We start from the raw sequence: 14,418 nt of genomic DNA on the forward strand, positions 1-14,418 counted from the left end.
CAATGGCCAAATGTAGAGAAATAGTAAAGGATGGTATAAATAGACACAGTGTCTGGCTTTCCTCTCTTCACAAGAATGTAAATCAAGATGACCAACATGGAAATTCAGAAGCACATCGCTATAAAACTGGTGTAAGAGCACTGCCAGGCTCTCTGGCATGATCCACAGAAACAACCTACCTAATGTAGCCACTCTGACTCTTCCCTTTTGCCAGATGTGTAGGGAAGAGGAGCCTGACCATGCTCAGTAGCGAGACAAATCACATCACCTGCTGCTCATTGTACTAACAGCATTGACTGACGTGTGGCAGCACATTACACAGCCACACAGTCAAGTCGCTGCCGTCCCCAGCGATCCTGGCTGACAGATGCTGCCATCTCCCAGGAATGACACCCAATCCCCTCTTGAGCCCTCTCCTGAACTGCCATGGCTTTCAGCCAGGAGGCTGAAGACTCTTGTTGCCTCAGAAGAGAGGGCTGGACCCTGCAGTGGTTCAGGGTCTGACCCACAGCGGGATCTGACAGCTCTGCCTTCCAGCATAGAGACCTCTCTCAAGAGGATGAGGCAAGTGTTTGGGAGCAAAAGCAGGTTTAGTCACTCAGGTTTTATTCATGTCCACACAGCTGTCAGAGCCCTGAAATATTATCACAGAAGCAGTGACTGCAGCTACAGGAGGCACTGTATCAACCAGATTCACTATCTTTGATTTCTGGTATCAATGCTGCAAATTTAATATCCTCCTAATGCACTTGCTTTGAGAGCATTTTCAGCTGGATTTTATTTTTAAAGACAAATTCCACTGAGCTGTTTGGGCAGAATGACACAAAATAAACTATGACTTTCACTGAGAAATGACTTTGATTGTCCTTATAAAAACTGGTTGTAGTGTCACTTCAGGTATCATTCCCTGCATGGCATAGGGGAAGAGCTGTTTGTCATCAGTTTAAATATATTCTTGAAGTGGTTAAACTGTGAATTTTGGGGCATCACAGCCTATCTTAACCATAAGAAGGTACGAAAGGAAAACCAGCAATGGTGTCATGACCTCGTTTCAGCTACAGTCATACACAATAGAGACACCTATCTTCAAAAAGAAAAATTGTCATACCAACATAGTTTATTGTCCACATTTTTGTTCACACTGGATGGAAAATGGTCATTTGCAAACCTTTCCCTGTTATTGGAAGTGGATCACTTGTTTCACCTCAGTTTTCCCTCTGGTTATTTCCTGTTATGCTGAGAGAAGACCTAGTGAGAGTTTCTAAAAAATGCTGAGGGCCCTACATCATGGGATTAAAATGAAATTGCTGAAGCAGGTCTCACTGTTTCTGCTAGGCTTGCCTTCCAATAACCAAACCAGAAATATTGATGGAAGTGCAGTATATGAGGTGGGCAATCACAACTTAGAGAGTGAGCTTCAACCAGGCAGAGGTTGGGACAATGAGAAGATGCTGGCCCCCACAGAGAAGAAAAACCTACACGGCTGGTAAATGAAGGTATGTTTCCGAGCCTGATGCATACTTAAACACTCAAGAATATGGTAATGCTGAAGTACTTTGCGCTGCAGAAACACATTATGGAAATGCTTCCAATAATCAGCAGCAGGAGCAGGCTGGAGGGAAGGCCACCTGGGGGGTTTCAGTCCCCCAGACTCATGGGCTTTCAGTCACCCAAACTGATCCAGACTGTGTGAGAAGTACTCTCCATCTAGGAGTGAATGCAGAGAGAAAGCACAGACTTGGATAAACTCAAGCGGAATGACACATTTTATACATTCATTCTGGCATACACAGCTAGATGGATGGATGTAATTTCCAATACGAAAACCACGAGGCTCAAACAACAACATGACTAGAAAATGCAGAGTAGGTAGCAAATAATAAAGATAATTGCTCATTCTGATCATAGCCCCTCTGCACACATACCCAGAGAACAGGAATGTGATATGGCTTTCTCAGATATTTTTGTCCCTGTCAGTGAAGCAACTTTTTGGGTGACTGTGTAAGGGAAAATTTCAGAGAGGCTTCAGTATGGTGGCAAATCCATCTCACGATGCTTTAACTAGACAAGGATTAATGAAAACTGAAGAAAAATCACAGCTCCTTTAAATATATTCATTCTTGTAGGGTTAGGTGGGGTATTTTTGACCTAGCACCTATTTTTGTGCTAAGACATTCCAATATTTTCAGTTTAAGTTTTGGCCTGCCATGAGTGCAAATACTTAGCTTTAATTGCAATATTTTAATATTTTACCTTTGCAATCTTTTCACTGCAAAGGTAAACATTGTTCAGCTGCATTTTTAGCTGGTTTAAGTGGTAACACCACAATACAAAACTATCACGAAAACAAGTATATTAAATGGGTTTTATTTCACTGTCACATTTCACAGCTTAGTGGAAGATTGGAACTAAAATAGCTGCACAGTCATCCCTAGCACTGAACTGTGTGTATGGATGTGTACTCTATAAATGGCTTGTCTCTGCTGAAGTAGTTTTCTTTTTTTCTTCATTAAAAAAGGTAAAATTCATGCTGCAGAATAGTGAATCATTAAACTTTGTGATATTTACTTCCCAGTTAGGCTGTGTTTTGGTTTACCTGAAAATTAAAAGGTGTCTAGACCTCATGTCCTTTTTCAGTGATTAATGCAAAGCAAAACAAAGGAAAGAAAATCAGTGTGTCTGTGGTATTGGTAAATTGTGTTTGTCTTTTGTCTGACTAGAATCTAAAATAATTTTCTGGTGCATGCCATGTTTAGTCAATACTATAGACCTGTCCCTCTTGCACATCTAGTAGGTAACCAGATAGAACCTCTTCAGTCAATATGGAAAACATTTCACACATCAGCTATTGACCATTCAATGTGACCATGCAGAAGAGCATTTTCTGCCATTGATCAGCAATAATTCCTGGCATTTACAAGGTATCTTTAATCTGAGAGCCTTAAATTGCTCTGCAATTATGAGTTCTCAGAGTACCCCTCTGAACTGGGTGACATAGTGTTTGATTTAGAAATGAGCAAAGTAAAACATAGAGAGCAAGATAATTGTTCAAGGTCAGATAGTGACATTGTTGCAGAGTTCAGAAAAATGTGCAACTTTACAGCCTTTTAGATGGTGGAAAGTAGGCACAAAATTTGTTACCCAAGCAGATTATTAGTTTTGTATTTGCAGTACGCTTTGCACAGATGTTAATTTGTCTGTAACGACAATATAGGACAGTGAAGAACCGTATTTGTGTTACAGATCCCAAAACAGGGAATGTCTGAACTGTGGAAAACTTTTTTAACTTCTGAATCACTGCTACCTTTTGAATGAAGAACTCTAATGCAGACACACCTCGGCACGCTCCCTTATTCTAGTTCTGCTCTTACATGGTGGTAAAAGGGACACTCAGCTCTGAAGGATATAATGGGCTGCACATGAACTACATAAATGGACGAAGCCTCAAGTTTAATGGCAAAAATTCTCTGCGCAGATGTCTCTGAGAACAGAAGTGGTTTCAAAATGCATCTACCTGTGAAGAACAGGGTATAAATACCTAGGGAGATGTCAGAATGTGCCTTTACAATCCAGTTCAGAGCCAGGGGATGAAGCATAACTTCTTCAGACTTGCAAGGAAAAATAGTCTGCATAGTAAAAACACCATAAAAATTTTTGGTTATTTTATAACCCTCACTTTTATTACAATGATGAGTGAAGTACTGTAGTGATTGATAAGTCTATTTCTGGGGCTTGCAGGGGGTTGAAAGCACTCTTTTCTGGCAAATCAGATTGCAAATGATGTCCAAACTCAGGTACATTTAGTAATATACACAGTTAAAAAAAATCCCCTCTCCTGTGTACTCTGTGTCTTCTTCTGCTCTTTTAGTACTTCAGTACCTTATGGTTTCAAGTCTGTACTTTTAAACCTGTTTCACACCCCCAGTTCCTAAATGCGATGTCATTCTTCTTGTCAATTTTAAATTTAAATATATTCATAAAGTGAAAAGATATTTATGGTTTAACATTTTAATAATGCTGTAGGCAGATTTTATTAGTGCTTTTGTGCTACATTTTGTATGACACAGGAAAGAGTAATGAAGAGAATATCATTGTGGGTTTTTAGGCTTATGAGCTTAATGTATTATGATACAATAAAATGTATTATCTAAAGGTCCCTTTCTCATAAAGGCAAATGAGAGCACCATAGATATGGCAATATAAAGCAGTAGTCAAACCAGTGATAACACTCTGTAATTGCCAAAAACATTTTTGTTGCACAAAAACGTAATTTATAAAAGAAACCAAAGTTTGAAATAAAGAGATTTAGGATACCTAGTCTTGGTTGTATGTGTATTACACAGCTTTCAAGAACAGAAAACAAGAACAAAACCAAACCCATTTTCCTGTAAGATGTAATTTCACCCCTGAATCTGCAGCCAATAGCTTGGCCATCTGGACAGTGTGTGGCAGGAGGTAAGAAATCACCAGTTGGGTACAAGTGGTTGGAAAGAAACCTTTCCAGACGTCCTCAGAACTGTTAGGGTGTTTCAAACATGCTTGCAGTTGAGAGCAAAAACCTTATCAAAACTCTCTTTGATTTCTTCTTAGTGGGCATGAAGGTAACATATTAGAAAACTGGACAGACATTCCGTAGTCTGGAACCGAACCAACATTCAATGCGCAAAGCAGCTCTCCTTTTGCTTTCATTCCAAATTGTAATGAGCTTAATTAAGCTGAAATATCTCCCAAACCCCAAATTATACTAAATATTCATTTCAGAAGCCGATACTGTTTATCTCCAGAAAGTAACATGCTTCTCCAGACAACTCGGTTGCTTGCAAAAAAAAGTTGCTTTCCCTTTTGGTGTCTGCTGGCTCCAGAGCCGCTTCTGTGGAGCTCTGGGGAGGCCGTAGGTCCCCAGCCCACAAGAGACAAGCCCCCCTGGGGCAGCGAGCATGGGCCGGCTGTGTGAAGGCAGTGGGGCAAAGGGGCAGAGGACCAGGGACCTCTCCCCTGGAGATGTACAAACCAGCCCCCTGTGGGAGGATGGCGGCTGCCCTGCTGAGCCGGCTCCCTGTGGGGAAGCAAAGACATGGGAAAGCAAGATGTGCGGTTCCAGCCACCTGGATGATAAAGGGAGATCAATAGTAACATGGCCATCTGGACGGTCAAAGAAGAAATAGTACTAACATAATTAGATCATAGCAACTATTCAAAATATAAAGGGCCTTGGACAGGTTGTGCTGAAGTACGTTTCTCGTAATTGTAAAGAGTGATAACCCAGACTCGTGGGAATGGTATCTCTGCCCTGAGTACCTGTGATGAGTGAATGTCGTTGGGCCTGGTCTGTGAATGAGTGGGAACGTAACTGAAACAGCCATGAGCATGGTGTGTTTTTAATAACAATTATTGATAAAACATCATCGTCCAGGTCCGTATCTGTAAATCCTATAAACCGTCAGCGGTTAATAAAGAGGGTCTCAGCCTGGCTCGGCTCTCTGTTATGCCCGGCGCTGCACTCCCTCCCGAACAAGATCTGTGTGTGCATCTTTGCGTCCCGGTGCGTGTCGCTCCTCATCGCCGCCGCTCCCCGCCCCGGCGGCCTCGCCTCCCGCAGGCTCATTCCGGAGGCCCATTAAGGCCCGTTGTGTCGCCGCCGGGCGCTCCCGGCGCAGGCGTCTCCCCGGCCCCGCCCGCGCCGAAGCGGCCGGGGAGCGCGGGGCGGAGGCGGTGCCGGTGCCGGGGCGGGGCGGGGCGGGCGGGGGCGGGGGCACCGAACCCCTCCCCGAGCCCCCGGGCCGCCCCGCGGGTCCGCGCGCGTGAGCGAGCGCGGAGCGTGAGGAGCCGGAGGGGGTGTGGGGGGGAAGGCGCGGCGGGCGCGCGCGCATTACCCGGCATGCAGCGGGCGGCGGGCTCGCACCAAGATGGCGGCGCCTCTGGAGGAGTACGAGAAAGAAGCGGGCTGCGTCCCCATCCTGCACCCGGAGGTCGGTGCGCCCCAAGGGCGGCGGGCAGGGCGCGGGCTCGGGGCGCGGCTGGGACGGCGTCCCGTCCGCGGGAGGGGCGGAGGCGAGGCGAGCGGGCGGGCGGGCGGGGTGCGCGGAGGGCGGGAGGTTGCGCCGCCGCCCCCCGCTGCCGGCCTGGGTGTGCGCGGCGGGCCGGGCAGGGCCGGGCGGGGTGGAGGATGCGGGTGCCGGTGGCGCGGAGGAGGGCAGGCTCCGCCGCGGGCCCTCCTGTGGCGCCGTCCCTGGTGGTCCCGCCCGGCAGCGGGCCGGGGGGCGAGGCAGCCGGAGGTCTGGCCCGCCGCGACCTCCGCCGCTCCGCCGCGGGCAGAGCGGCCCCAGGGCGGCACCGGTGTCCCCGAGCGGCAACGCTCTGTGCCCGGCCGGACTTGGCGCCCGCCCCCTCCGCCCCGGGGGGGCTGCGGCCCGGCAGCCCTGGGGGGGCACGGTTCGGGGGAGGAGGAACAAATGTCTCCTCTGGCGTTTGGCTGGCACTGGCCTGCGGGCTCTCTGCAGGTCGGGCCTGGTCCGATCCGGCCCCGCGCTCCCTGGGTGGCGTGGGGTTTATTTTGAAAGCAAACGATCTGTCTTTTGCAATGTACTGGCCAGGAGGTGGGAGGAATGTTTACAGGTAACATGTAGAGGTCGTTTTGTGTCGTATTTTTACCCTTCTTTTGTGCCACCCACCTTTGTCAGCAGCAGGCGCACATTCTTGAGGACTAGTATGATTGTTTTGAAATGTATTTTAAATAGTTTAGAAAACCTTTTAAATGTGGACTTGTCACCTGATACATTAAGGATTGTAAAAATTGATTTTTCAGCCTACGTAAAACATCAGTGCATATGCCAGGCGGCAGTTTTTGCTGAACAGATGGTACGCTTTTTCCTTAAACAACATTTTAAAGATGCTTTTAGTTTTCTTGATGGCTGAAGAGCCTCTATAGGCCTCTATATGCAATTGTGTATCCTACCCACTCTTCTCTACCTCTCCCAAACTGTGCTCTCTTACGGCTTTAAAATATACCCGTCTGTTCTGAAGGTTGAGTAGCAAAGTGCACTCCAAATAAGTGTTTTGATTTTTTTTTTTTTGTTTAGAAACTGTTGTGCGAAGACCAATGTTACGTGTTTCTTCAGACTAACTTGAGAAGTACCTTTATTTGCAGTGTCTGATGTTTTTCAGAAGTGATGAAGTTTTCAGTAATGGTCCTGACCGTGGGATGTTGATGTTCTTTGCAAGAAAATGTTCTTGACTTGTGGAAACCTTAAATGGGCAGTCTGAAACTATGAAATGGAATAAAAAGCATTTACAGGCTGCTAGAAAACCATTGTGTTTTAAAGATTGAAAATTAGCATTTTTTTATATTACCTTTGAGTAATTACTCAATAGTGAACAAAAACATCCCAGTTTAAATTGATGATTTTTCACTAGTTAAGCAATCTAGTAGAATTTTTTACTGTTCCTTTGGTGTGTAAAGTTGGGTGCATGTACAGAAGATGGGGAAGCAAGTTAATATGTATTGTGTGTTGTAACACCAACCTGAATCTTTTAATATGCAATAAATATCACTTGTCTGACTAGTCTTGAGGGTTTTTAATTTGTTTTTTCTGGAAATATGGAGTATCTGACTAGATCTTATTCACAGGGTAGTATTTACATGGATTTCAGCGGGTGTTCTGTTAGTCCTTAAAATCCCTTTGTGCAGATAAGATTTAGAAGAAAAGAATGTTTTTGATGTTGATGGTGAGACTGACTGTTATAAGAGCATTTCTGGAGTGTTTGTTAAAAGCTTGAGGATTCTGTACCATAGCAGAGCTTTATTGTTCAGTGGGCAGGTCTGTGACAATGTAGTGCATCTGCGTTCAGTCATTTTTGAAGGTCAAGGCCCTTAACACTCAGTGATTTACATTTTTTAAGAAAATAGCACCATGTCCTTATGTAAGTGGTGACACTGGAGCATATAAGCAGTTCTTACATTTGTATACATGTAAAACAGATGCTTTTTATAGGTCTGTCAAAATCTTTCCTGATTTCTTATATTTCAGGCTACTGTTAACCTGTCATGCCTCTTAAAAAATATTTTTCCTGTGCTGCCTTTTTTTTCTTTATAGAATTGAGGCATTTGCCTCTTGCTGTTTTTTCGTTTTGGTTTACTTGGATTACTGTTGAAGTATTTTTAAAGGGCTTTTTTTTTTTTAAGATAAGTGTTTACTTTTATAAGGGCGCTATGGCTTTGCATTTTGCCATGAGATATTATGAACACAGTATTAATGTTGTAGGAAAGATGGTCTTGGGCGTAGTGGAAAATTACTTAAATACTGGAGTGCTGGAAGATCTTTTGAATTATTTTAAGCTGAGCCTTTCACAAATAAATAAAGTTATTTTGGTAAGAAGAGGTAGAAACACTGCTGAAAATGTGAATGCTCTAGAAAATGGATGATGGGACTGCTTTGGGTGGGTTTTGTGTAGTATCTTGCTGACTGAGTTCATGGGTCTCCCTCCCTGCCGCATGAATGCAAGCTGAACTTATATCACAGACTCTTGTTTCAAAGGATATTTATGCTTCTTATCACAAGTTCAGTTTAGTGTGTCAGTGTAGATCTCACTGTTTTCTACTAGCATTGTTGTTAAGGTTTCTAGTGGAACAGAGCAGTGTATAAATATCATTTTAGTGGTGAAGTACAACAAATAACATTAATTGCTCATGTAATACTCAAAGAATGTGCTTATAGTATATGATAAATGGATGGAGAGCTGCTGGCTAGCTGATATATCTTGGAAATAGTTGCTAGAGCAAATTATTAGTGAGTGTCATTGTTCCTGAAAGTCTTAGAAGAGTTAATATACTAGACTTGAGACTCTTTTAATGAATGATTTGGAAGTAATAACAAAATTGTCATGAGTGAAACTTAGAGATGGACAAGATGGGTAGGCACTAAGCAGGAAGGATGGAACAACTGTAGAAAAACATCTAGAATTCAAGGATGCTAGTAAAACAAAGTGCACCTCAGCGCAGTCCTATTTGAAGTAATGTGTTGAAGATAAGGAACACAAGCATGAGATTGTATCCTAAAATTTATTGTCTGGTAGGATTTAAATATGAACAAGCAGTTCAGCATAAGCTCTCAGTATAATGCTTTAGTTGAAAAATATGTAATATATTCCTTGATTTATTTTTTTTAAGGTGGTTTACTGATTAGGAAAAAGATAACGATTTTTGGCTGAGTATGTGGTAGTAATAATGATGAATTTTTGTCTTTAGTAGTGATTGAATGAAGAATGTGGAAGTGAAGAATGAAGAGTGTGGAAGGGAGTTAAGAGTTATTTTAATAATGCCTTACAGTGAAAGGCTTGAAAAAACGCTGTTCACGTTATCAGAAAGAGTGAGAAACACCTTTTTTGTCCCGTGTAAATACTTCCTTACTGAGGTGCAGTCCTTTATTCAGTTTATACCTAGTAAAATCCAGCAGCTGGAAAGTGAAGCTGAATCAAATTGAAGGGCAAAAGTGGTAAATGGTGAGGGTGAATAATCATTGTGACAGAGAAGGGAGGGCAATGGTGATTGTCCACCTCTTGGAGTTTTCAGCTTGAATTTGGATGTCTTTCTAGAGAACAAATGCAAGCTTTTGAGTTCCAAACATGGATGACAGGGTGGTGCTTCAAATCCATTAATACAATAGAGTATAGATGACGTTGGGGTGACTGACTGTGTGAGTGATGTGCCATCTCTTTAATATACATGCATTTCTTCAGCAGGATTGTGAAGTGCACGGATGAGCAAAGAGTGAGAGTCCTGTGGGTGTAGATCTCGGGGTGGACATGGCATTGGCTGCCCTACAGTGTGGTGTGATAGCTCCATTATAGCAGATGCAGAACACACCAGGATGGCCCAGTTACACTGGACTTTCTGGTGAGACTCCACCTGAAGTCCTGCATCCAGCTCTGGAGCCCTCAGCACAGGAAAGACATGGACCTGTTGGAGAGGGGCCAGAGGAGGCCACAGAAATGGTAAGAGGGCTGGAACAGCTCTGCTGTGAGGACAGGCTGAGAGAGTTGGGGTTGTTCAGCCTGGAGAAGAGGAGGTTCTGGGGAGACTGTATTGCAGCCTTTCAGTACTTAAAGGGGGCCTACAGGAAAAGATGAGGACAGACTTTTTAGAGGCGCATGTTATGACAGGACAAGGGGTAATGGTTTTAAACTAGAAGAGGGAGATTCAGGCTAGATGTGAGGAAGAAATTTTTACAATGAGGCTGGTGAAACGCTGGCCCAGGTTGCCCAGAGAGGTGGTAGATGCCCCATCCCTGGAAGCATTCAAGGCCAGGCTGGACAGGGTTCTGAGCAACCTGATCTAGTTGAAGATGTCCCTGGTCATTGCAGGGGGGTTGGACTAGATGACCTTTGAAGGTCCCTTCCAACCCAAACTGTTTTATGATTCTTTGACTGAGGAGTCTCTGTTAGTTTGTTTCCTTCTGCCAGTGTTCAGGCTTCTGGTGACAGAGTGGCAAGCTCTGCTTCCTTTTGTACAGTGTAGCCCTAGTATGGGAATGCTGCTCCTGCTGTTTACTTGTACTTGGACCAAATGATTTTAATAGGCCTTCTAACTTCAAATTCCTTGGATCCTCTAAACAAGAACAACTTCCTCACTGTTCTGTGGTAGGTGATGGTAAGCTTGGATGTTTTATTCTGAAATCCAAGAATGGGAATGGGTATCTTTAGGAAATGGATTTTGTTTGTATTGCTCCTTTACGTTTGGAAAATGTTGTTTGTGTGTGGCCCTAATGTGGCCTGAACTGTCAAATGTATTTCAGCTGTTCAGGGCTGCATCTCTTCTTAAATGGTCAGAAATATTACTGAGGGGGAAGCTCTCTTTTGTTACTGCTATCTAGTACATTCACCAGTGTGGTTAGGTTGTATGGGATATGTTTGAGAGAGATGAAAGTTTTTGATTGTTACAGATTTCTTTTGGCGTTAGAAAATCTTGGCTGTGGAAGTGTTAACTTTGTTTCTCTCCCTGTGGTTCAATTTGTAACTACCCGAGAAGTTAGAAACACCCTATTTCCTTGCATTCCTTGGTGGCAGGGTGAAGAAAATAGGTAAACCTATTGTAGACAGAATCATAGAATGATTCTATGAATCACAGGGTGATAGTTTTTGCTCTAATTTCTTCTGTTTAAGAGATCAGTGAAGGCCTGATTTTGCAGTCTGACTCTATTACTTGTGGGATTCTGTTGATATTGTTGGGGCTGTATTCCAGTGCAGATTGTTCTTAATTGTCCTGCAAAGGTATGAGACTTACTCTATAGTTTAGTCAGGATCACTCCAGGGGCTAAGCTTACATTTGTGAGCTCATTCGAAGATAGGTTATTGTTGTTACTTAAAAAAGACGGAACCATGAAGTCTCAGACAAATTAGCGTGCTTAATATTGAAAGTTGAGTCTTACTTAGGAAATCATGGTTACCTTCAGAGTTTGAGGCCAGAGGAGGCTGCAGATATAATCCAACCGTCTAATGCAGGCATTGAGTGGGTTTTAATGAACTAATTCTTTTTATAGCCAGCATACTACTTGTAAAGTAAAAGAAGAAATTAAGCAAAATCCTACAGTAACAGATAATTTTGTATAGCTGGGCAAGTTGCCCCCAAATTTGATTAGTCTGCTTAAAACTTAAACCTGTTTCTAGTCTAAATTTAATTTGTTTCTGCTCATTACATCCTGAGAGTTATCTATCCACATATAAGTCTGTCTATATTTATTTAATATGTTGATGATTGTCAGATCCCTGCACTGGTGTTACCGTCTACAATCAGGCTGACCCTTTTGAGTCTCTCATTAAGATGGGTTCTTTCATTATTTCAGTGTTTTCGTGACATTGCTCTGAGTGCAATAGCTGTTGTACTAGTGAACTTGAGAACAGAGCACTATTCTTACAGTCACACCAGGGCCAGCTGTAGAAGTAAAGCAGTTTTTACATTCTTACTCAGCATTCCTCATTTGTATGGAGGAATTGCACTAGCTTTGTTGGGAACTGCATCACACTGGAAGCTTGTGCCCAGATGACTTTCCACCTCTAAGTCTCTTTAGTGCTTTCTAGATAGTCTTCTGGATGGGTTTTCCTTTTAGATGTGACTTTGCTTCTTTATTTTATTTATTTTTTTTTAAAAAAAGAACCCTTATTTTGACTTGTCTTAACCTTCCCCAAGTAATATAGGCTACATTGTATCAGAAATAGTATTTTTTTAATCTCTCTTTTTTCCCTCACTCTAAACCTTCTAACTGCTGTTTGCTCTAAGGTTGCAGGGCAGCCGTGGAGTAGAGTGGGGTCAAAATACAAGAGCAAGAGCCTTTTTTGGCCAGCTTAGTCTTTAACTAGGACAGTATGTATAATAGTCACAAATTGAATCATAAGAATAAAGCTTGTACATCTCTAGTTTTTAATACATGCAAGATAGGCCACATTAACTTTCTTTATATTCTGTTTCCTTAGTCAAAATATCAGACAATATTAAATCAAACACTTTTTACATTAACTGTGTTTGACCATTACTACTACTTTATCAACTGAAAGTGCTGGGCTTATTTTACTGTGAAGCCCTGGTAATTAGCATTACTAGTCTTTGTTTTGCTTGTTTGTTAATTCTATATCAAATCTAGAAAAGTCTGCAATAACTTAAAGTGGTAACCATTTATAACCCATGTTATCTTTTATCTAGATCACTGAAGTGTCTTCAATCTTAATGAAGAACAGTGTTTACATGTTTTGAACTATATAGTTCACCTAAACAACCTGTACTTTAAATAAGTTTAGTAATATTTGTTGTCATATTAGAAAGCATTTTATCATGGCAACAGGACGTGATTTACATTTTCTGGCTTCTTCCTCAACTGTTTTTGTTCTGGACTTTTTGAATGTTTTCTGATTTTGTTGTGTTCTTATTGACAGCTCTATCATTTTTTATGTTGTAATCTTGACAAATTTTGTCCTTTTTTTTTCTGTTGTTAGGATGTTGCTTTCCTTTCTATAGATAAGGATTACTTGTATCCTTTTGCTTGTCTTTCAGTTCTCTATATTTTTCTAATTTGTCATGATCATTGTCAATGCTTCTCTTGACATTTCTATTTTTTTTCTTTTTTTTTTTCGTTTTGCAGTTGTTCTCACTTCCCTTGTAAACTGTGCAGTTTTTTCACCACTCTGGGCTTTTTTTCAGTGGTAACATTATGGCTTCTCAGGCATCTAGTAAAACACTTAAATAGTTGCAGTCTTTTTTTTTTCTTCTATACATTTTCTCTTGATTTGGGCAGTAATTGATGTTTGACTTTCTGGACCAGGCCCTCTTAAAGCATCAGTCATAAATATCTGGCTTGACCTATATTTGTGTTGTCTCAGTTTGCCGTTACTTGTGAAGCACAGATGCTTTCTCAGATTTCACAGAATTTTAGTCTTTGAACAGCATTTGTTTCACTGTGTTTACCTTTTTGCTCAGGAAAGTAATGAGGCAGTATAAATCTGGAAGAGGTTTACATTTTAATTTTGCAGATTTGGTTTACAGAATTAAAGAATGTTTGCTGTCTGCTTGAAAATTGGATAATATTGTCATTGATACTGACATGTTTAGATGGGAGCAGCCTCAGTAATTGCTGTTTCAGCATGCACACTGTCCTCTGCTGCTTTTCAAAGACATAAGAGATAAAGATTTGACTTTCACAGCATCCCTAGAGTTAAGAGAAACACTGGAATCTGTTATAAATGAGACTGTAGAATGAAGTCCGAAGCTTTTTCTGTAGTCAGAGGGAATCTGGCTGAATTGAACCCTCAGGCCTGTCATGTCCAGTACGTGGTGTAACATTAGACTACAATTTGTCTTGTGCAATTTTGAAATCTAGCAATTTCTTCCTACCCTTGTAGGATGTTATGAGGGCTTTAGAAGTGTTTTCTTGATTGTCACTCTAAGGGAGGAGGTATCAAAAATAGAGGGTAGTGGGAATGCCCTGTTCAGAGCTGGGAAGGCTGCCCAAGGCCAGGGGAAGATGAAGATGACTCAGTGAGGAGAGAGCACAGTAGTAAGAGTGGAAGAACATGAGAGTGTGTTTTGAAAACACTTCTATTGCTGACTTTGAAGGATGTGGTTTTGCAGCTGAGTTTAATTAAGCTGCCCTAAAGCCATGGTGGAACCCATACACAGTCCCCATTCTGCTTCTTGGGGTCAGCTCTTGCAATTGTGTGGCCAATAGGTGAACTGGGATAATACTTGCTTTGTGAGTCTGTGACCTGACCTAACTGAAGAAAGCACTGTTGTGAGAACTGGTAAAAGGTAATGGAGAATGTGCAGCCAGGACCATGAGTGTGACCACTGCTTCTGATGGCAGGGCAGTTTGAGTTTGCCTTAAGCTAGTTGTGAAACCTGCCTTTAAGCACTTGCAGATGCACACGTTTGCCAGT

At 42.3% G+C, this 14,418-nt stretch overlaps 1 protein-coding gene across 1 annotated transcript in view; it reads left to right on the forward strand.

The window, feature by feature from the left end:
* Positions 1 to 5,792: 5,792 nt before the first annotated feature.
* Positions 5,793 to 14,418, forward strand: part of ZDHHC17 (zinc finger DHHC-type palmitoyltransferase 17) — a 74,076-nt gene continuing 65,450 nt past the window's right edge. Inside the window, exon 1 of the mRNA XM_065041019.1 lies at positions 5,793 to 5,969. Coding sequence (XP_064897091.1) covers positions 5,907 to 5,969 — 63 coding nt within the window. The 5' untranslated portion in view covers positions 5,793 to 5,906. The remainder of the gene's footprint in view (positions 5,970 to 14,418) is intronic.

Source organism: Columba livia, chromosome 1 (genome assembly GCF_036013475.1).
Source record: "Columba livia isolate bColLiv1 breed racing homer chromosome 1, bColLiv1.pat.W.v2, whole genome shotgun sequence".
In the NCBI taxonomy this organism is placed as follows: domain Eukaryota; kingdom Metazoa; phylum Chordata; class Aves; order Columbiformes; family Columbidae; genus Columba; species Columba livia.